We start from the raw sequence: 19,658 nt of genomic DNA, 5'->3' as shown, positions 1-19,658 counted from the left end.
AATGGTAATATATCTAATGATGAGATTACTTTTAACGTCTTCCTTATGCTTTTCTGTATACAGTTAACAATTCTACTGTCCTGCACTTACCTAAGCACTTCACATATGTTAATTTAATCTTCACAATGACCCAATAAGATATAGTCTAGCGGTATCATTGTCCCTATTTTACAGATGAGGAACCTAAGACACAGGAAAGCTTACTAACATACCCAAAGTCACACATCAGGTAGAAGGGAGATCCTTGATTTCATTCTAAACTCCATGCTCTTTTAACTATTACTCTTTCTTCTAAGTCAAGTGATTTGTCTGGAACCAGAGTGTGGTGTTTGGTAAATGGACCATATCATTGGTTTTAAACCTTTAAAAAAAAATCATCAAACACTTTTTCTTGCAAAAGTAATATACTCCAGAAGTAGAATAAAAAGATGAGATTCCATCTGCCAGGATCCCAGTAACATCCTCAGAGAAAACCATTATTAGTAGTTTAGTATGTATCCTTCCGTATCTTTCTTCTATATGCAATTACATACCTAAACACACTGTGTGTATGTGTGGGTATGCATATATGTGTGTGTATGCTTTTTCCCCATACATGAAATTATGCTCTACCCTCATTATTTGGTGACATTTGGCAGGCTTTGGAGATCTTATCATGTCAATCTACACAGATCTGCCTTATTCCTTTTTGTGACTTAATCAGTTTCTGCTAAATAGAATGAGTCCCAGAAATACCCTCATGGTATGGACTTCCTTTGACAGGCTGGGAGCAAAGGGCCCCCAGAGAGAGTTTAAGAAAGGAGAAACATAGTCATGAGAGATGTAAAAAGATGACCCAAACATATTTGTAACAGGTTGTATTTGTTTCCTAGCATTGCTGTAACAAAGTACCACAAACTGAGGGGCTTAAAACAACAGAAACTTACTGTTTCACAGTTCTGGAGGTGAAAAATCCAAAATCAAAGTTGTGGCAGGACCATAGTCCCTGGGAAGGCTCTGGGAGGAAACTTTCTTGCCTCTTCCAGCTTCACCTGGCTCCCAGCAATCCCTAGTGTTCCTCGGCTTGGCTTCCCTTCCTCACATAACCTTTTCCCCTGTGTGTATGTGCCTTTGTGCATCTATCCTCTTATAAAAACATCAGTGATTGGATTTAGGGCCTACCCTATTCCAGTACGACCTCATCTTAGTTTAACTAATTACATCTGCAAAGACCTTATTTCCAAATTGAAGTTTATACTCCGAGGCTCCAGGTGGACAGGAATTTTACGGGGCTTCCTATTCAACCTGCTACATAGGCCTAAAGTTTCCACCTTAATAAAAGTGGCATTATTACTCAATTGACAAAAAGCATAGTATTCTGTTTAGAGCATATGGATCAAGTCCACTAGGCTTTGAGGTACTCGCAGTTGAGAAATTCAATGCACTGTCACAAAAGTCCAAACAAACTTAATTTCATATTAGTTGTGAAAACGAGTTTTCATCTCATGGGTAGGGATGCAAAACTTTAGAATTTTAAGTAGAGGATCACAATTTAAAGGCCCCCTCTTCCCCCATCCACCTGGGTGGCTCAGTCAGTTAAGTGTCTGACTTCAGCTCAGGTCATATCTCATGGTTTGTGAGTTCAAGCCCCACGTCTGGCTCTGTGCTGACGGCTCAGAGCCTGGAGTCTGCTTTGGATTCTCTGTCTCCCTCTCTCTGCCCCTCCCCTGCTTGTGCTCTGTCTCTCTCTCTCTCATAAATAAATAAACATTAAAAAAATTAAATGATCCCCCCAACATTTTTATAACATAACTGTAGCTTATATAATGCAGTATCATTCTGATTTTGCACCTAGGTCTTTTGCTTTAATCATGACCTGGCACACACAGAAGGAACTGGAATAAGATTATTTAAGAAGGAGCTAACCAAATGAATTCCAAGGTAAATTGTTATTCCTCCAATCTTTTCATTCTGGGGGTAGACAAGAGAATAATTTCAATTCCCCAAAAGCACTCTCATCTCATCCTTAGCAAGAACTCTTATGGTCCCTTTAGCACTTTTGGTGAAGGGAGGCTCATTACCTCCTGAGGCAACCCACCTCACATAAGGACAACAATTTCATCTACAAAACTGTCCTTAATGTAGGTTCTATCATCTCTAATGCTTCAAACTGGAACATGGAGTCTCAGAGAGATATGCATAGTATGCAAACACATGAGGAAAAGCTTAGAAGGATATATATTAAAGTTTTCACGTAACTTTGTGTTTTCCTGAAATGTTAATAGTACAGTGAATACATTTTTTTTCAGATTTTATTTTTAAGTAATCTCTACACCCAAAGTGGGGCTCTAACCTACAACCCCAAGATCAAGAGCTGCATACTCCACCAACTGAGCCATCCAGGTGCCCCAAAATGAATGTATTTTTTTTAGATTAAAATAATTGAAAGAACTTTGTTTTTCATATTCAGTGTTAATGATCTATTACGTTCTGAAAACAACTCAAGGTCCTATGAATGCATTTTTTTTTAAACTATAATTATAAAGCCTTAAGTTCAAGGTCACACAGAAAGTGGCAGAGCCAGGATTGGAACCCATTGCTAGACAAATTCCAATGAGGGTAGAATTTTCTGGACTGTCTCCTAGTGACCCTGAGCTCCAGTGTCTTGTCATTCCGGGTCTCAGGGCTCCTTTCATTCAGCTGGGCCTCCACCTCCAGCTTTGGCTCTCATCCCAGAGAGCAGGATACAGCTGAGGAGGACTTGATAGGGATGAGACTCCAGGTCTGGGGCCTTGAGTGAATCTTGCACAGAGGTATTCTCTGGGACTACTCCCTCCCCCAATCCTGGTCCTCGAGGGCAGCCAACATTGCATTAGCCTCTGCATCCCTAGGAGTAGCTCTTGGTGAGAAGTTGTGGGAGGATGGAGACCCAGCACCAGGCAGCTTCACTAACTGTGTGATTTGAAGGGAAGGAGGTAAAGCGCTTCGGAGACAGTGGAGACCCCTCCGCCCCGGGTATGGACAGAATGTACGGGATGATTATTACCCAGATCATTGCTGTCGTCACCTTCGCCGAGTGTGGGACCTCCCCGCCCCTCCAAGGCCAATGATTGCGCCAGAGCCCCTGCGCGCTAGCAAGCAGGTGACGCTGCCGCTGACGGCCAGCTGGGGGTAAGGGAGAGTAGAGGGGGGCCTTCGCGTCGGTGCAGCGAGAACTGCCACGTGATTCCCCGCAACGACGGCAGGCGTACCCTCTGTCCCTCCCCATCTGCCTCCGGATACCCACAGGCTGGCGCCGCGTCCTCAGGCGCTCCGGGCTTCCCCGCATCACCTGCAGCCAGGGCGCCCCCCGCGTGGCCGCCATTCATTTCCTCCTACACAGCACGCGCAGCCCTAGCCTCCAGAGCCAGGAGATCTGCGTGGCGCGGCAGGCGCTTTGAGCCCGAGTTTCGGCTTCAGCAGCAGGGTTGAGGGTCTACCCTGGTGAGCGCCCGTCGGCCCAGTAGCGAGATTCCTCCTAGAAGAGACCGAAATACACAGAGACTCAGGAGAGGAAACAGTGGCACGTAGGTACAGGGGCCGAGCATGGAGACATACGAAAGGCAGAGACACTTACGAGACAGAGGTAGACAGAGACCACGACACAAAGCGATACGGGGCGCAGAGACAGATACAGACACAGAGAGATAGAGGGACATATAGATAGGCAGAGATAGACACAGCAGGGCAGAAAAACACTCCAGATAAACAGTTTAAGACCTAAAGACCAACCCGACACGAACGCGCCAACGGTGGTGACAGCACTCACCCGCCCGCTTGAGCTATTCCCGAATCCGCGGGATTCTCACAGTCCAGCACTAACCAGTACGGGATCCTCCCTCCCTCTCCCGCCGCCAGCGCGTTTCCCAGGTCCCCTCTTTCAGATGCCGCCCAGGCTCCAGGCTTCTGGCCCGGACCCGCCCGCCAATTCCCAGTCCCCCTTGCTCGCCTCCCTAGGCTCCTTACCAGACCCTCCTCCCTCTCCTTGGTTTCTGGGCTCCCTCCCGCCCCCCTCCCCTCCCCTCCCCAGACCCGCCTCTCCCGACCAGATCCTGCACCAGTTGGCCGGTAGGATTCGCCCAGCCGCCACTCCCGCCATTGTGCAGGACCCTCCCACTAACACTCCCTGCCCTCGTTTGAGTGCTGGGCGCGCTCCTGTGGCTCCCGCCCCGCCTCTCTCTCCTGGCCGGTGCCCGCCCCACCTCCACCGCGCCCCGCCTGCCGCGCTCTGCGGCAGTCGGGCGCTCATCGTCATTCCGCTCTTGCCGCCGCCGCCACCCCCGCCCCCCGCCCCCGCCCGGTCCCCGTCACCACCTCCGCCGCCGCCGCCGCCGCCTGCCCAGCGGCCCGGGAGGCGGAGGCGCGGGGGAGGAGGCCCCGCTTGGCTCCGCAGCCCCGGATGCTGCATGACTTCATCCTTCCGCCGGCTACCCTGCTGAGCTAGGGCCGGTCCGGCAGCTAGCCCGCCGCCCGCGCCCCGCTGCAGTCCCGCGCCCGCCCCGCGCCCGCCCCGCGCCCGCCATGTCCGAGATCCTGCCCTACAGTGAGGACAAGATGGGCCGCTTCGCCGCCGACCCCGAGGGCTCCGACCTCTCGTTCAGCTGCCGCCTGCAGGACACCAACTCCTTCTTCGCGGGCAATCAAGCCAAGCGACCCCCCAAGCTGGGCCAAATCGGCCGAGCCAAGAGAGGTATGCGGCCGGGGCCCGGAGTCGCCGCTTGACCCAGAAACCCTTCGCCGGCGCCCCCCGGCTGCGGTTCCCCGCCAAGCGCCCGCAGCTCTTGCCGCAGACCAGCGCAGCCAGCCGCTCGCCGGCCAGGGTTTGGGAGGGGGGGTGGTGCCCCCGCTGCAGTCTTGTGTCCCTCTCTTCCCCTCTCCCGGGAACGCAGTGCCCCGGATTCGATGCTCTCCACCTCTGGAAGTAGAGTCCTGACACCCGGGCGAGGGGGAGGGGCCGGCCGGGGCATTTGGGGCTGCCTGAAGTGGGAACGTGGGGCTACGGGCCGTTTCTTCAGGATCAAACGCTGAATTGGTGGATGCTACGGAAGAACCTTCGGGTGCGAAGGGACGTCCGATTGGAGAAAGGACAGCGGGGCTGGGGATTCTGTTGTCCTCGTTGTTTGCATGGGGAGGGGGCTCTGTTGGTGCCAGAATCTTAAGAGGGCTTCAAGCGGCGAGAGGGCTAGGGTGAGGAGAGGGCTGGACCAGGCGAAAATTCTGTTTGAGAAGAGGGTCTGTTGGAGAGGGGGCTCCCACTAGCAAAAGGAAGATCAGCTCGGATGGAGGAGAGCTCAGGCGGCGGGAGGATTTGGACCGGGAGGTAGAACAACTGGCTGGAAGAGGGGGCGTTCCTGCATCGGGAGGGGAAGAGGGTCTAAGGGGACTGGGCTCGGCCGGTGGGTCGAGTCGACAGAATTCGGATGGGGAGGGCACAGTGGCACGGGCGTCCGAGGGGCGTCGCTGGGCCACGGGAAGTAGCTGAGCGGGGCGCGAGGACACGGGGCCCATTCTCGCCGCCGCCCCCCGAGGCCGCGCGGCTGACGCGCTTTCTCCCTGCGCAGTGGTGATCGAGGATGACCGGATAGACGACGTGCTGAAGGGGATGGGGGAGAAGCCGCCGTCCGGAGTGTAGACGCGCCGGCTCGGGCGGCGGGCTCCGGGCCCAGCCCCGCAGCGGCCAGGAGCGCGGGCCGGCTATGCGGCTGCCGGCGCCCCCCGCCCCGGCCCAGGCGCCCGCGGGCGGGGGCTGCAGGGCCGCGCCGCCTCCGGGTTGGAGTCGCTGCCGCCGCCGCCGCCTGGCACTCCGGAGCTGTCCGCTTCAGCACCACGGCGGCGGCGGTAGCGGCGGCGCGGACCGGCCTGGAGCCCGCCGCCGCGCTCATGCACTTTAGAACCTCGGGCCGCAGCCCCACCCCGCACACCGGAACGGACACAGAGACCCGCGGCCCTCGGCCCCCGACCCGCCCCCTCCCGCACGACTCCCCTGCCCCGCCCCTCTCCGGCCGGTCAGGTCCGCAGAGCCGGCTACCGGCCGGGGTCGATTCGCGTGCGCGCGCGCGCGCGCAGCCAGGGATGTTTGGCTGCGTATTTGCATGAGCTTCCCACCTACCTGAGCCCAGCCCTCCAGGCTGCTCTTCTCTCCCACCCCTGTCTGGCGTGACCCCAGCCTTAGCCTCTTTCTAAGGGACTTCCTCAGCACATTTGTATTTTTATATCCGACTCTTTGTTTACTGGCTCCCCTCATGGTTCATGCCCTCCCTCCCCCAGTCTCGGCCACGCTCTTCTGCGCCTGGCAGATAGGATGGGTGTTGAGTCTGAGATGGAACAAGCCCTAACATGGTAACCAACCACATGGCCAGTCTGCCCAGGCCTGACCCCAGGCGGCTCTCTGGCAGACCCCTCCTCTCAAGGTATCACCTTCCAAGGGCCCAAGTCTGATTTTACCTTGGACCCCTGCATCCTGCCCCTGGGAACCCAAGTGAGGACTGCTCTGCACCTTTGGATGACACCTGTGGCCCTGGAGATGTTTTCACCCCAGGGGTGTCCTTTGTAAATGTTTCTCCATCCTCACTGTACCAGGAGTGTGTGAATAAACACAGACCTCCCTGTGTGTGTGTGGCCACTGCTTTGGTCTGCTCAGGAGCCAGGCCAAAATGGCTCCAATCCCTTTTGGGGAGGGGGCAGATAACTTGGGAATCTCAGGTGCATGTTGCTGGTAGGGGAGGGTTGCCAAGTAAACACAGGCAGGCCAATCTGGCTTGAGGACATCTTACAATGTAGCTTCCTTTGGTAAATATACAACCTAAGCAGGATAGGACACTAGAGCTTGGGCTGGAGCTGGGATCAGAAGCATAAAGCAATCTTGATTCAAAGTCTGCAGCCTCCTGTAGATAAATCCAGGTTGAATGGGGGTCAACAATAGGCCCCAGGGATGCAGGTCTCTGAGTCTGGCTGGCATGTGGAGCAGTTATGCTGAGCTTTGCCCCAGGGGATGAATCGTTGGTAGTTCAGTAGGGTAGGGGAGGAAGTTAGGGAATCCAGGAGAGATCTGAGGAACCCAAGAAGGAAACCAGAAACCTTGGATTTGGGATCTAGTTTAACATGGGCTGTATTGTTTCATGTGGGGTTGCTCCCATCAGCTCTATCTTAGGCATGGGGCCTCTGGGATTGTGAGCACCTTGAATCCAACCCTAAGCCCTAAATCAGGAATTCCAAGTACTTGAAGAGCCCAGGGGAGAAAGGCTGGGAGGACTGGAGGACATGCCTCTGGCCTCACAGGTGAATGGCACTGAGGAAGTCCTCGTGATCCGAGTCCTGGAGGAAGCAGGGTGAGGTGGGAGGTCTAGCGGGTGAGAGGATCTCAGTCCCAAGGGCAAGTTGGGCTACAGTGAGTTCTTTACCCTTCTGCATGAGGTAAAGGTGGAAGTGGAAGCCACTGCCATAGGTTGCATGCTTCAGGGACCAGCCATATTGGGCTTGGGCATAGTGTCTGATCCGAAAGTGGGGCGCAGCTGAGGTCAATGAGATGAACCGGCCTCCAGGGACCAACACCCGGCTCACCTGCAAGGCAGACAGAGAAGCCACTGGTGAGGAGTCCATCTCCAGGTTCTCAAAGGTTAGTATTGCCCCAGATGCCTTCCTAGGTACTACCCTATGTTCCATAGCTCAGGGCTCTCCATGGCAAGAGTGAGCCTTCTTCTCTGCCCCTACTCACTTCATGGGAGTAGGGCTATATTCTACCCAGGTAAGAGCATGGGAGTGATGTCAGGTGCATGGGCACTGCTTTCCTGTCACCCTCCTAGTCTGTGTTACCTATCTGGAACCTGGCTGTTACCTCATCCCTATTGGCAGCTTAATAGCTAACCATCAGCATCTGTGAGCCTGGCCACTCCAGGCCCCTATAATCTTTACCCAGCTTAACCTTCCCTTCCTTCTGGTAACCATGGTCCTAAAAGTGAGCCATTACCAATTCCAAACTATATCTCCTTCTGACTTCTGAGTTCTTTCAACCTCCCAAAACCCCAGTCCCTCCTCCCCACCTCTTGGTCTACCCTTTCTTGTTGCTCCCTCACCTCACTCAGCACCTGGTCCACAGTGTGGACACCTTCAGAAGACACAGTCCAGGGATCTCGTTCTCCAGCTAACAGGGCATCCAGTGTGCCCTTCTCAAGCACCACATCGAAGGAGCCACTGGGGAAGTCCAAGGCCCGCACATCCATGGTCTCCCAGCGCAGGTTGGGCACATGGGCATAGCGAGCCCGCATAGCAGCCACCACCACTGATGAGTAGTCCACACTGGTCACATCAGGGAAGCCTCCAAGAAACAGCTCATAGCTCAGGGCACTGTTGCCACAGCCTAGAATAGGAAGGGATGGAATGGGTGGCAAAAGGGCTAGGTTAGATTTGGTTCTCACTCCTGAAATTATCCATCTACTCTTGGCCCATCTTCTGTCAGCCTAAACCCTCCCATACCAAGGGAGAAGCAGCAGGGTATAAGAAAGAACACAAATTTTGGAGTCATAGTCATGCAGAACTGGGCACATATCCTGGCTCTAACATTTCTAGCTGTGTAGACTAGGGCAAGTTGTTTACATACCAGGAACTTGGATTTCCTACTGAGAAAAATGAAGATAGCAATATCTGGCCTACATGCAGGATGTGATACACTAAATTTAAAAACTAAGGGGTGCCTTGGTGGCTCAGTTGGTTAAGCATCCATCTTCGGCTTAGGTGATGATCTCACAGTTCGTGGGTTCAAACCCTGCATCGGGCTCTGTGCTGACAACTCAGAGCCTGGAGCCTGCTTCAGATTGTGTCTCCCTCTCTCTTCTCCTCCCAGGCTCACACTCTGTCTCTCTCAAATATAAACAAACATTTAAAAAAAAAAAAACCTAAAACAGCTGGAGAGTAGCTACAGGAGCTCTGAAGCTCTGAACTTCAGAGTTCAAAGATCTAGATTCTGCTACCTCTGGTCACACAGCCATGGCAAGTCATTCAACTCTGAGCCTCAGTTTCCTCATAGACAGAATGGGGATAATACTGGCATCATTGGAACCATAACATTATTTGGATAGTGTTAGTATTATCTCAGTCCCTAACCTCTCAGAGAACCTTTGAGGATATCAGCTCTCAGAGTCTGAGGATATTAGACTTCACATTAGGGGTTAGTATCCTACTTTGGTTTCCCAGGCAGAATTAACAAGTGTGGGGGAACTCGGTGGGGACACACAGTGGAGTGGATTCCTTGTAATTCCTTAATGTATTGAGCACTACATATTGGGTTCTGCAGATGAACAGGTAGCTCATGCTCTAGTGGGAGGAAAAGATGTGTATTCAGGCAACTGCCATATAATGCGAAGTGAGTTTCAATAAGAACAGTGTGCGAAAACACATAGGATGGCTCCTGTCCCCACCTCTGGTGGGTCAGCCAAGGCTTTCAGAGAAGGTGATAACCAACCAGAGTCTTGAAGAAGCCTAACACTCTGGTGGAAAGTACCTGGAAAGCAGTCCCAGAGGGCAGAGTATGGTGAGAGATGGGACAGAAGTTAGAGGACAGGATGTGGACCCAAAGCATAGATGTGACTTCCTTTGAAGGTATGTGGGCCTCTTCCAGGCCCTCTTGTGGTCAGTCTCAGCCTGAAAATGGAGCTGGATGGCAGTTCTGGTTGACCCACAGATCTTGGGATTAGATTGCCTTTAATCCTCATTTGCCTCCCTAAGAGGATCATAGGATCAGCTGTTAGGATAGCCCTAATCTAGTAGGGTTTGGCACCTGGACAGGGCACTGAGAGGCTGCTGGCTGGTCCTCAGCTGCCCCTTCCTATGTCCCTCCTCAGGCCCTACAGCTGAGGAAGAATACTATTTTGCCTAGGAAAACCCAGTGTGTGTTTTTCCACACTGGAACTACAAGCCCAGAGAGATACACTGCATGGAATCAGAGGTGAGGGTGGATGAACAAGAGACCCTAAGTCAGTTCAGGCTAAATTCCCACTGGGTTCTCTGACCCACAAACTCTTCACCACCCCACATCTGACCTCATATGCCCATAGAGCTCTGCCCAACTGTGGACGAACCCAAATTTCCTTTCTTTGTTCCCCATGGTACAAGAATGGCATCTTCCAAGAGAAATTCATCCAAGGATGAAGAGAGAACAAAACCTGACCACAAACCAAATCATACTTACAAAGCAGCGATTCCTGGTCCTGCTGCCTCAGTGACTGGAGGCTAGCAACTAAGAGAACGGTCTTGGGAAGGCCATTGCTTTTCTGGATGAGGCTTTAGGGAAGCAGAGCCCTGGAGAAATGTGCCACATCCAAGAACCCATCACATGGGAGCCCAGAGCTATGCGGATCCTATCCCAGCACCAAGAGACAGATGTATAAGCCAAAATACCAATTCACTAACTTATAATAGGAAAAATAACCATCATAGGGACTGAGAAGGCTGTCAATCCTGGTCAGTCCCTTTTCTCTATACAGAAAATATAAACTGAAGCCAAATTATGATCAAAAGATTCCTATAAGCACAGAGTCAAGCAAGGAGAATCAGAGTTGTGTGACACTGGCAAAGCTGGGAAAGCCATATGCCTGCATCCACCACGAAGATATTCTAGCCATGGGTAGAAGACACACAATTTTCACAATTTCTGACTCCCATTTTCAATAATAATAATAATTATAACTAACAGTCATTAAACATAGGGTTCTATGCTAAGCACTTTGTAAGAATTATCTCAGGTCATCTTCAAGGTAGCTCCGGATAGAAGATAACCATAATCACCATTACATGTTCTCAATGGGGAAAATGAGGCTGCCCAAAGCGGATAACGAACTTGATCCTAAGGTCAATCAGTGGTTGAGCCAGAATCTGGATACAGGACTGTCTCACACCAGAACCAGAGCTATTAAACCACTATGCTAAACTGTCTCAAGAGGTCTACTCACCTTCAGTAATGACATTCCAACTTTGCCTGTATCAGTAGGACCTTTAGGTTGTAATTCACAATGTTTTTATCAGTTTGAACAGAGTTCTAGATGCCTCTCTATGCCCATCTGTGTTGTGCAGCAAGAGAAATAGAAGCTCTGGAGTCCAATGGCTCTCTTACTTCACCACTTACTTGCTGCATGACAGTAGTAGGCACTGTCAGTGCTCTGACTAGATCCCTTTGGAGTGTTTCTAGGTCTTGGCCTGTGTTCTGATAGTTTGGGTTTCTGACACTTTAGGCTGAAACTACTCTCAGGGAAACTTTGCCTATGATCCCAATCCTCCTTGGCCTTTCCCCCTTCCCTCTTCCCTCACTCTCTTATCAATTTCTCCTTCAAGCACATTCATAATAAATGACTGGGACATGAATCCTAAGATGAGTCTTAGATTTGCTTCTAGAGAACCCAACTTGAGACAATGACCTAGAGCAAAGGTCACTAAATCTAGCTTGCCACCTGTTTTTATAAAGTTTTACTGCTATACAGCTATTATGTATCATTTACTTATGTATTGTCTGTGGCAGTACTGAGTAGCTATGACAGAAACTAAATAGCCCACAAAGCCTATGGTATTTACTACTTGGCCATTTTCAGAAAAAGTTTATCAACCCCTAACCTAGAGTAAGTCTTCTACTAATTATCACTAACTTCTATGGGTCGTCATGAGGACTAAATAAGTGAAAAAGGGCCCAGCACATTCCCTAACACCTACCAGGTGCTCAACTTATGTTTGCCAAGGTGGAATGTTCCATAGGGTACTCCCAGGTTGTGGGTCCTGTTCTTAGATTTTGAGAATCTTGCCTAGAAAGTTTTCCTCTCTGATTTTGAGACTCTTCTCCCCTCTACCAAGAAAAGGCAACCTCCCAGTCAAGCAGATATTAAGGCAGTGTTATTCTGTGAATCACCAGCATGAGAATCAGCTGTGGGCCTGCTGAAACTACAGAATCCCAAGACCCACCTTAGACCATCCCCGGAATTAGAATCTCAGGGGGGTGGGGGTGGGGGTCAGCTTTCCAGGTGATTTTGATGGACACTAAAGCTTGAAAAACATAGATCTACAGTAAATTTATAAACAAATACAATGGTTTAAAAGCACACAACTCAAGAGAATTTTTACCTCTGGGGAAAAGGGGTTTGGGGGACCACACAGAAAACCTTAAAAATACATGGGGCCTTTTATTTTGCCAGGTATTGTTCTAGATAGCTTTCATACTCAATTATCTTAAAAACCCAGTAAGTACTCATTTTTTTAAGGCTGAGAAAATGAAGGTGCAGAAATTTAGGTGTTTTTTGTCCATGATTCCACAGCTTAAGATTCTATGCTTCTGTCCATGATTTCCACGGTTAAGACTACATAAGCGAAGAGTTAAATACCTCCAGGGTCCAAGTTCCTAAGGACTAAGTTATACTTCCTTTCTAGTCCTAGGAATGTTCTATTTCTCAAATTGAGTAGGGTATACAAACAGAGATTATTTATATCTTACACATATACTGTATTATAGATGTCTCATATTTAAGAAATATTTCACATAAATATAAACATACTTTTACAAATACCAAAATCAAAACTATAATTGGAAGGAAACCTGTTGCTCAAACTTCACTGGAACCCCCAAGGCTGGCAGTGGGAGAGAACCCTGAGGGTGCAGCTGGACCTCTCAGAGCCCGACCTTGAATCCCTGCATTTGAACGTTCGTGGTTGGAGAATCACACCAATCTTGGCTGCAATCTCCCCTCCGACCTCAGAAGGCGCTGTCCTCGTCCTCACTGCACTTGGGGGTTAGGACCAACTTTCAGTTAGGGCTCGAGAATGAAGAAAAGTCTCTAGATGACAGTGGCTTCCGGTGCCCATTGGCCCTAAAAGATAAACGCCAGGCATCGTGCTCGAGGTGCCTGAACGTGCCTTATCCGACTTGAGCTCGCAGTTCCATTTCTAGAAGTGAATTTGAAGCTCAGAACGAGTTCACAACTTATCCTAAATCATACAGCCAACTAGCGTTGGGACTTGAACTAGGTCCTCTGAGCTCTCGAGTGCTCGAGGCTGCCTCTCGAGAGACCGGGACAGGGTCCTAGAACACCTACCAAACTCAAAGAGAGACTATCTTCCTCCACGGGGCCCTTGAACCAGGAATCTCTTGACTCCCGTCGCCCTGGCTAAAGACTACCGAGATTCTGAAGGTACTGGATCTTGGCTCCCACTTGGGTGTCCTCCGAGAGGGACAAACAGACTCGAGAAAAGCGGACAGGGCCAGGCCGGGACAGGACGGGTTCAGCCAGTTCCACCTCGGCTGCGCAGCACCAGGACTACCCACCTAGCACGAGGATACGGTCTTCGGGCCGCAGCTCCGGCTCTAGGAGTGCACGGAAGGAGGAGAAGTCCCCGAACCACTCGTAAGGGGCAGAGTCAGCCGCATTCCGGTAGCGCTGGTCCCAGTACTGGACCTCACGGTACCAGCAGTTCTGCTCTGGTATCTCGGGCGGGGGTGCTGGGGCCCCTGGAGAGGCCATGCCTGCAGCTGCAGAACCGCCAGGACACACAGCCCGCACCTCTAGACTGGGCTTGGCGCCCCTATGTAGCCAATCAGGATGGTAGCATTCAGGGGGCGTGGCCCTTGTGTCTCCGCCCACCACCTGCAGTTGCTCAACATAAACACGTGGAACTTCCGTTCTCTAGTAAGCGCTCTTTGAAGAATACTCCGGGTAGGAAAAATTACAAGGTTCAGAACTTGAATCCTCCAACTGCACTGCGCCCCCACTTCTGAGAGCCAAACTCATACTAGTATCAGACTCACTCGGCTCATCACGGTTTCTTTCATTACAGTTTGTCCGGCTCCTTCAATTAGGAAGTCTGAAAGTGAATGAGAGATTCATTTCTATCCAGTTTTGAGCACCCTAAAGGCTCACAGAGGAGGTGGGAGGGGCGCGGACACAGGTCTTGTCCTCCAGGAGAGACTGGCATGAAACACAGACGAAGTGTGATGCCAAGTGGGGGAGGACACGAACAGGAATGTTGCTTTTCTGTTGCATCTATTTTAGCACCTGTGTGCCCAGAATCAAGTATGTACGGAGGAGTGAGATTGTTCCTGCACAAATGGAATGTGAAGTCCATCAGGAAAGAGGTGAAAGAAGTAAATTTTAGTGGAGTAAATAGGACACTGGAAACTGGTTAGCTATCAGTCGGTTGGGATGGCCGGCGTGGGGAGCGGAACCTAAGTGCAGAAGGGTTGGGCTTCCGGGGTGGCGGGCCAATACGAGCGACGCACCGTCAAGATGGCGGCAGGCCTACGGAAACGCGGCCGGGGAGGTCCCTTAGCTCGAACGGCGGGATCCTGCGGACAATGGCTGCGGCGCGCCTGGCAAGAGCGGCGCCTGCTGCTGCTGGAGCCGCGCTACACGCTGCTGGTGGCCGCCTGCCTCTGCCTGGCGGAGGTGGGCATCACCTTCTGGGTCATTCACAGGGTGGCATGTGAGTGCGCCGAGGAGGAGGGGAGGGTAGGGAGAGGGACCCGAACCCCCTACTTAAACTGGGACCCAGATTCGGAGCTGAAATCTAGCCCTCAAATCCAAGCAGTCTTCAATTGCAGACCGTAATTTTTACCCAGGTGCCAAGCCTGCTCCACAGAAAACCAAACCCTATCTTAATCCCTCCCCCATGATGGAAGGGGCGACCCTAGAGATTGGTCCTCTGCCCTGAACATACAGCCTGCCAGGTTAAGAAAATAAATCAGCCTAGAAATCAATCAAAGACTTGGGTCCGAGTTCATGTACTGCTGCTCCTTCATGCCTCTGTGGTTTTGGACATGTCCCTTCCCCTGTGGGGTCTCAATTTTATCATCTGTTCACTTCTGAAGTCTCAAAAGTCGTTTGTCAATAATGGCAATCTGTGACCACTTGAGTCCTTTTGGTCTTATTGGGGGCTCCTTTCCAGGCTGAATCTAGATACTGGGCTGAATGAAAGCTTTCTTGCTAAAGATGATTAATTCAGCACATATTTATTGAATGTTTATTACATGCTTAACACTACTAGGTGCCAAGGGTACAGTGGTGGAAAACGTAGACACATTCCCTATTTAGATGTGTGAGCTTGGACAAAAGTGAGTTAGCAGAAAATTACAGTGCATCATACTCCTTATAGTAGTAAGGGTACCATAAAGGACACAAAAGGGCACTTACATCAGACTTGAGTTAAGGAAGGCTTTCTAGAGTCCCCCTTGAAAGGTTAAGAGCTAGCCAGTTGAAATAGAGAAAAGGGGAGGAGAAAGAGCACTCTAGGCAGGCAGAGCCCTGTAACTAAAACGTTCAGTCAAAAGAGAGTCGGCTTCCTTTGAGAAACTGAATGTTTTTAGAGCTGGAATAGATAGAAATCAAGTTCAGGTGGTAGTGAGAGAGGAGATTGCAGAAGTTGAGACCAGATCCTGAAGCAGTCTGTAAGTTGTGTTAAGGAGATAATTAGCATGGTGGTTAAGAATTTAGGACCTCATGGAGTTCTAATCTCATTTCTACCCTTCCTAGCTCACTGATCTTGAACGAGTCACTTAACCTCATTAATTCATAGGTTCCTCTTCTAAAAATGGGAATAATAGAGTTTGGTCTTTATTTTAAGAGCCTTGAGGAATCATCGAAGGGTTTTAAGCAGAGAGATCTAACATGATTTCTATTATAGGAAGCACTTTCTGGTTGCAGGGTGGGAAATATGTTGTGGGGTGAAAGTGGAAGCTGGGAAACGAATTACGAAGTTGTTGCATCATTGAGGCTAGAAATTGTGTTCGGTCCAAATTTGAATATGTAATAGCAGAAGAGGATGAGATAGTAGAGTCATGTAGGATGAAGAATAGGCAGGATTTGGTGATTGGGTGTTGGAAATGAGAAAGAAGGAAGTGTCAGAGATGTTACCCAGGTTTGTGACCTAGGCAGCTGGGAGGTTGATGGTGCCATTCATGGAACCTAGGAAGGGGAGCAGATTTGGAGTGGATGGTTGTGTTCAATTACAGACAAGTTGCAGATGCTTGGGTTCACCCAGAGAATGTCAGATAGGCGGTTAGATAAGAGTTGTGATAGAAGTCCTGGGAATGAGCTGGAACTCTGTGTTTTGTTTTGTTTTTTAAATTTTTTAATTGTTTATTTATTTTTTGAGAAAGAGTGCAAGCTGGGGAGGGGTAGAGAGCAGGAGACACAGAATCCGAAGCAGGCTCCAGGCTCTGAGCTGTCAGCACAGAGCCCGACATGGGGCTCGAACTCACGAACCACGAGATCATGACCTGAGCTGAAGTTGGATGCTCAACCGACTGAGCCACCCAGGCGCCCCTGGGACTCTGTTTTGATGGGTGGATGTGTGGGGGGGCAGACAAGTTCTGAACTTAGAAGTAACCACACCATTTCTGTCCTTTTCCAGATACAGAGATTGACTGGAAGGCCTACATGGCCCAGGTGGAGGGCGTCATCAATGGCACCTATGACTATACCCAACTGCAGGGTGACACTGGACCTCTTGTGTGAGTGGGGATAGCAGGTTCAGTGAGGACATGAGGGGCCGACTGGATACCAGGCTGAATAGCCTGAACCAGACTCCTCTTTCAGGTACCCAGCTGGCTTTGTGTACATCTTTATGGGGCTGTATTACGCCACTGGCAGGGGCACTGACATCCGCATGGCCCAGCACATCTTTGCTGTGCTCTACCTGGCCACCTTGCTGCTTGTCTTCTTGATCTACCACCAGACCTGCAAGGTGAGTCCATGCTACCAGGAACAGGCGGCCCCAGCTGGCTGTGCTGGGGAGTCGGGATGGCTCAGGGTTGGTGAGCTGACCTTGTTCTCCATTGTCTCACTTCTCAGGTACCTCCCTTCGTCTTTTTCTTCATGTGCTGTGCCTCTTACCGTGTCCACTCCATCTTTGTGCTGCGGCTCTTCAATGACCCAGTGGCCATGGCGCTGCTCTTCCTCAGTATCAACCTCTTGCTGGCCCAGCGCTGGGGCTGGGGCTGCTGCTGTTTCAGGTCACCACCCCTTCCTTCTCCCCCTCTCTTACTCTGTATTTCCATCATTTCGTCCCCCAGTTTTCTGCAGCGGAGGGAGTAAGGGAGTAACCAGACAATATATGGGTCAGTCAGGGTCCCACTAGGCAAGTCTAGGATCTGTAGAAAGTCTCCGCCCCACCCCTCAAGAACATATACCCTGTTCCTAGCCTCTGTTCCCTCTAGACAGCATCTGTTGTTGGAGTTGGCCCTTGCACATTCTGAATACTGTAAATATGTATTTGCTGGCTCAGTCTGGTTGTAGAGGCTTGATATCTGCTCCTTACCCTCAGTCTTCTCCCAGGCTGGTTTATCCTTTTTCCAGCAGTTTTAAGGGTGGACCCCTTCCCAGAGCTTAGTGGCAGGGGAGGGGAGGAGTTGCCATGTGTGTGTGGGTGGGATACATGGCCCTGGAGCTGATCTCCACCCTTCCTCTCCCTTCCCTACCCTAGCCTGGCAGTCTCTGTGAAGATGAACGTGCTACTCTTCGCCCCTGGGTTACTATTTCTTCTCCTCATGCAATTTGGCTTCCGTGGAGCCCTCCCCAAGCTGGGCATCTGTGCTGTCCTTCAGGTACCCCTTCCACCCCTTCCCCTTTCTAATGAAGAGGGGGCCATTCTCTGGCCTTCTTCCATCGTTGAGACTTCCTCAGAGCTAACAGACAGGGTTTTGGAGTTGATTTTGGACTAGGCAACCGTTACCTCTGGGCTTTACTTTTATTAGCTATAAAATAAGGGTGTTGAACTATATGGTTTCTGAGGGTCTCTCTCATTCTGCCCATTTATGACTTGGTGAATCTAAACTTAAAGCACTGTTATTACCTGCCTTCTCAGCTTCTTTGGCCCCAGACTCTGGTCTTGATGAGGAGGCTGGCTTTCCTGCTATTCCTGGTGGGAATTTGAGAACCTCTGAGACCTACACCCTCTGTCCACTCCCCTTGGTGATTAGCATGAAGGCTGGACTTGAGCCTGGGCAGCTCTGCTGACATCACACATATCCTCAGGTTGTGCTGGGCCTGCCCTTCCTTCTGGAGAACCCCATTGGCTACCTGTCCCGTTCCTTTGACCTTGGCCGTCAGTTTCTCTTCCGCTGGACAGTAAACTGGCGCTTCCTGCCTGAGGCCCTCTTCTTGCATCGTGCCTTCCACCTGGCATTGTTGGCCGCCCACCTCACCCTGCTCTTGCTCTTTGCCCTTTGCAAGTGGCACAGGTGAGAAAGGGGAGCAGCGTCACGGGTCAAGTTGGGGCAAGGAGTATAGGGCCTGCTTGGGGGAGACGTGAAGTTCATGGGGGGTGAATCTAGAGTTTGGCCTAGGATGGGGGCTTGATAAATGTTTGAATGGCTTCTCCCCAGGACGGGGGAAAGTATCCTGTCGCTGTTGAAGGATCCCTCCAAAAGGAAGGTTCCACCACAGCCCCTCACACCCAATCATATCCTTTAAATCATGGGAAGGTAAGTCTTGCCCTCTCCAGGGACAGTTGGGGTTCTGGTCTGTTAGCCCTGGTGCCTGGTGACCTGGCGGGGGGGGGGGGGGAGGAGGTGCCAGTAATAGCTGCAGGCCCTGTTCATGGAGGAGAGCACTTCACGTATTTAAGTGTATTTTATTCTTAATCTTAAATATTATTTGATTTACCATTATGAGTACTCACTCTGCCTGGTGTGCTAAGAGATTTACATACATTCTAACATGTAAAGCTCACAAGAGACTCTGAAATAGGGAGGGTTTTGTTTGTTTGTTTTATTCTCATTTTAGAGATGACAAAATCAGGGCATTGAGGAGTTTAGGTAATTTACCTAGGTCACACAGCTTGTAAGTGATGGATTTAAACTCCCTGGGCCTTATGGCCCTGGTATTACTGTCTCCACATTAGATTGAGGCACAGGTCTGGAGAAGTTAAAAAATTCGTCCAGAAGTATGCATCTCGGAATGGCAGAGCCGGGGGCTATCTGACCCCAAAACCTTTGCCCCTTTGCTTTGGAACCTCCCTCTCCCCTCCTCCCCTCCCCCCCCCATCCCAATTCCTGCCCCTTCTGCTCCTGCCCTTGGCCTTGACCACTGCATACAGATCATCTCTACCCTCTTCACCTCCAACTTCATTGGCATCTGCTTCAGCCGCTCCCTCCACTACCAGTTCTACGTCTGGTATTTCCACACACTGCCCTACCTCCTGTGGGCCACGCCTGCACGCTGGCTTACACATCTGCTCAGGTACTGGCTGGGACACCCTGGGCGAGTGGGAAGGGCTAGGGAGTTCCTCGTCGCAAGGCTGACTGTGGAGGGTTGGGAGCGAGCTACGGGGCTGCAGGTCTAGAAACTGGGCAAAACCTGAGCTTTTTTCTCCTCTCCAGGTTGCTGGTGCTGGGCCTCATTGAGCTCTCCTGGAACACATACCCCTCCACATCCTGCAGCTCTGCCGCCTTGCACATATGCCATGCTGTCATCCTGTTGCAGCTCTGGCTGGGCCCCCAGCCGTTCCCCAGGAGCATCCAGCACAGCAAGAAAGCCCACTGAGATCCACTTCCCTTGCCCCTCCAGTCCACTCTTAGGACCCTGGATGGGGATAGACTCTATGCCTTTCCCAATAAACCTTACCAAGCCCACTGCTGTGCAGCCTACGTGGAGGTGCCTACACCAAGCCGTGAGGGG

The 19,658-nt window shown here is 51.0% G+C and overlaps 3 protein-coding genes across 4 annotated transcripts; 2 read left to right on the top strand and 1 right to left on the bottom strand.

Moving 5' to 3' along the window:
* Window positions 1–4,537: 4,537 nt before the first annotated feature.
* Window positions 4,538–5,650, top strand: CAMK2N2 (calcium/calmodulin dependent protein kinase II inhibitor 2). The gene is made up of 2 exons (XM_047099408.1): window positions 4,538–4,708; window positions 5,580–5,650. The coding sequence occupies exons 1-2, from the start codon at window positions 4,540–4,542 to the stop codon at window positions 5,648–5,650; spliced, it is 240 nt and encodes a 79-aa protein (XP_046955364.1). The 5' UTR covers window positions 4,538–4,539.
* A 1,073-nt stretch (window positions 5,651–6,723) lies between these two features.
* On the bottom strand, window positions 6,724–13,514 carry EEF1AKMT4 (EEF1A lysine methyltransferase 4). Its single transcript, XM_047099407.1, has 3 exons — window positions 13,313–13,514; window positions 8,091–8,374; window positions 6,724–7,578 (listed from the first exon to the last, which is right to left on the bottom strand). Exons 1-3 carry the CDS (start codon window positions 13,506–13,508, stop codon window positions 7,291–7,293), a joined length of 768 nt encoding a protein of 255 aa, XP_046955363.1. The 5' UTR covers window positions 13,509–13,514; the 3' UTR covers window positions 6,724–7,290.
* A 750-nt stretch (window positions 13,515–14,264) lies between these two features.
* ALG3 (ALG3 alpha-1,3- mannosyltransferase) lies at window positions 14,265–19,649 on the top strand. 2 transcript variants are annotated; one of them, XM_047099696.1, is made up of 9 exons: window positions 14,265–14,466; window positions 16,393–16,492; window positions 16,578–16,725; window positions 16,833–16,993; window positions 17,464–17,584; window positions 18,015–18,220; window positions 18,365–18,441; window positions 19,076–19,220; window positions 19,361–19,649. In XM_047099696.1, the coding sequence occupies exons 1-9, from the start codon at window positions 14,271–14,273 to the stop codon at window positions 19,521–19,523; spliced, it is 1,317 nt and encodes a 438-aa protein (XP_046955652.1). In that variant the 5' UTR covers window positions 14,265–14,270; the 3' UTR covers window positions 19,524–19,649. The 2 variants fall into 2 exon arrangements, with proteins under 2 accessions (XP_046955652.1, XP_046955653.1); XM_047099697.1 differs by having other exon boundaries at window positions 14,272–14,429.
* The last annotated feature ends 9 nt before the right edge of the window (window positions 19,650–19,658 follow it).

The sequence above is a fragment of the Lynx rufus genome, unplaced genomic scaffold (assembly GCF_022079265.1).
Source record: "Lynx rufus isolate CCGP_SWC_20201006 ecotype Redwood Valley unplaced genomic scaffold, mLynRuf1.p SCAF_5, whole genome shotgun sequence".
Taxonomy (NCBI): Eukaryota; Metazoa; Chordata; class Mammalia; order Carnivora; family Felidae; genus Lynx; species Lynx rufus.
This window is presented reverse-complemented; position numbering and strand designations above follow the sequence as displayed.

What these genes read in the sequence shown, in the direction of transcription:
- ALG3 (XM_047099696.1), top strand. Translation starts at nt 14,271, where the DNA reads ATGGCGGCAGGCCTACGGAAACGCGGCCGGGGAGGTCCCTTAGCTCGA. An exon ending in GGTGACACTGGACCTCTTGT is followed by an intron (nt 16,493 to 16,577) that starts GTGAGTGGGGAT and finishes CTCCTCTTTCAG; the next exon opens with GTACCCAGCTGGCTTTGTGT. An exon ending in TGGGGCTGCTGCTGTTTCAG is followed by an intron (nt 16,994 to 17,463) that starts GTCACCACCCCT and finishes TCCCTACCCTAG; the next exon opens with CCTGGCAGTCTCTGTGAAGA.
- EEF1AKMT4 (XM_047099407.1), bottom strand. Translation starts at nt 13,508, where the DNA reads ATGGCCTCTCCAGGGGCCCCAGCACCCCCGCCCGAGATACCAGAGCAG. An exon ending in AGACCGTATCCTCGTGCTAG is followed by an intron (nt 8,375 to 13,312) that starts GTGGGTAGTCCT and finishes TTCCTATTCTAG; the next exon opens with GCTGTGGCAACAGTGCCCTG. An exon ending in TGGACCAGGTGCTGAGTGAG is followed by an intron (nt 7,579 to 8,090) that starts GTGAGGGAGCAA and finishes TCTGCCTTGCAG; the next exon opens with GTGAGCCGGGTGTTGGTCCC.
- CAMK2N2 (XM_047099408.1), top strand. Translation starts at nt 4,540, where the DNA reads ATGTCCGAGATCCTGCCCTACAGTGAGGACAAGATGGGCCGCTTCGCC. An exon ending in AATCGGCCGAGCCAAGAGAG is followed by an intron (nt 4,709 to 5,579) that starts GTATGCGGCCGG and finishes CTCCCTGCGCAG; the next exon opens with TGGTGATCGAGGATGACCGG.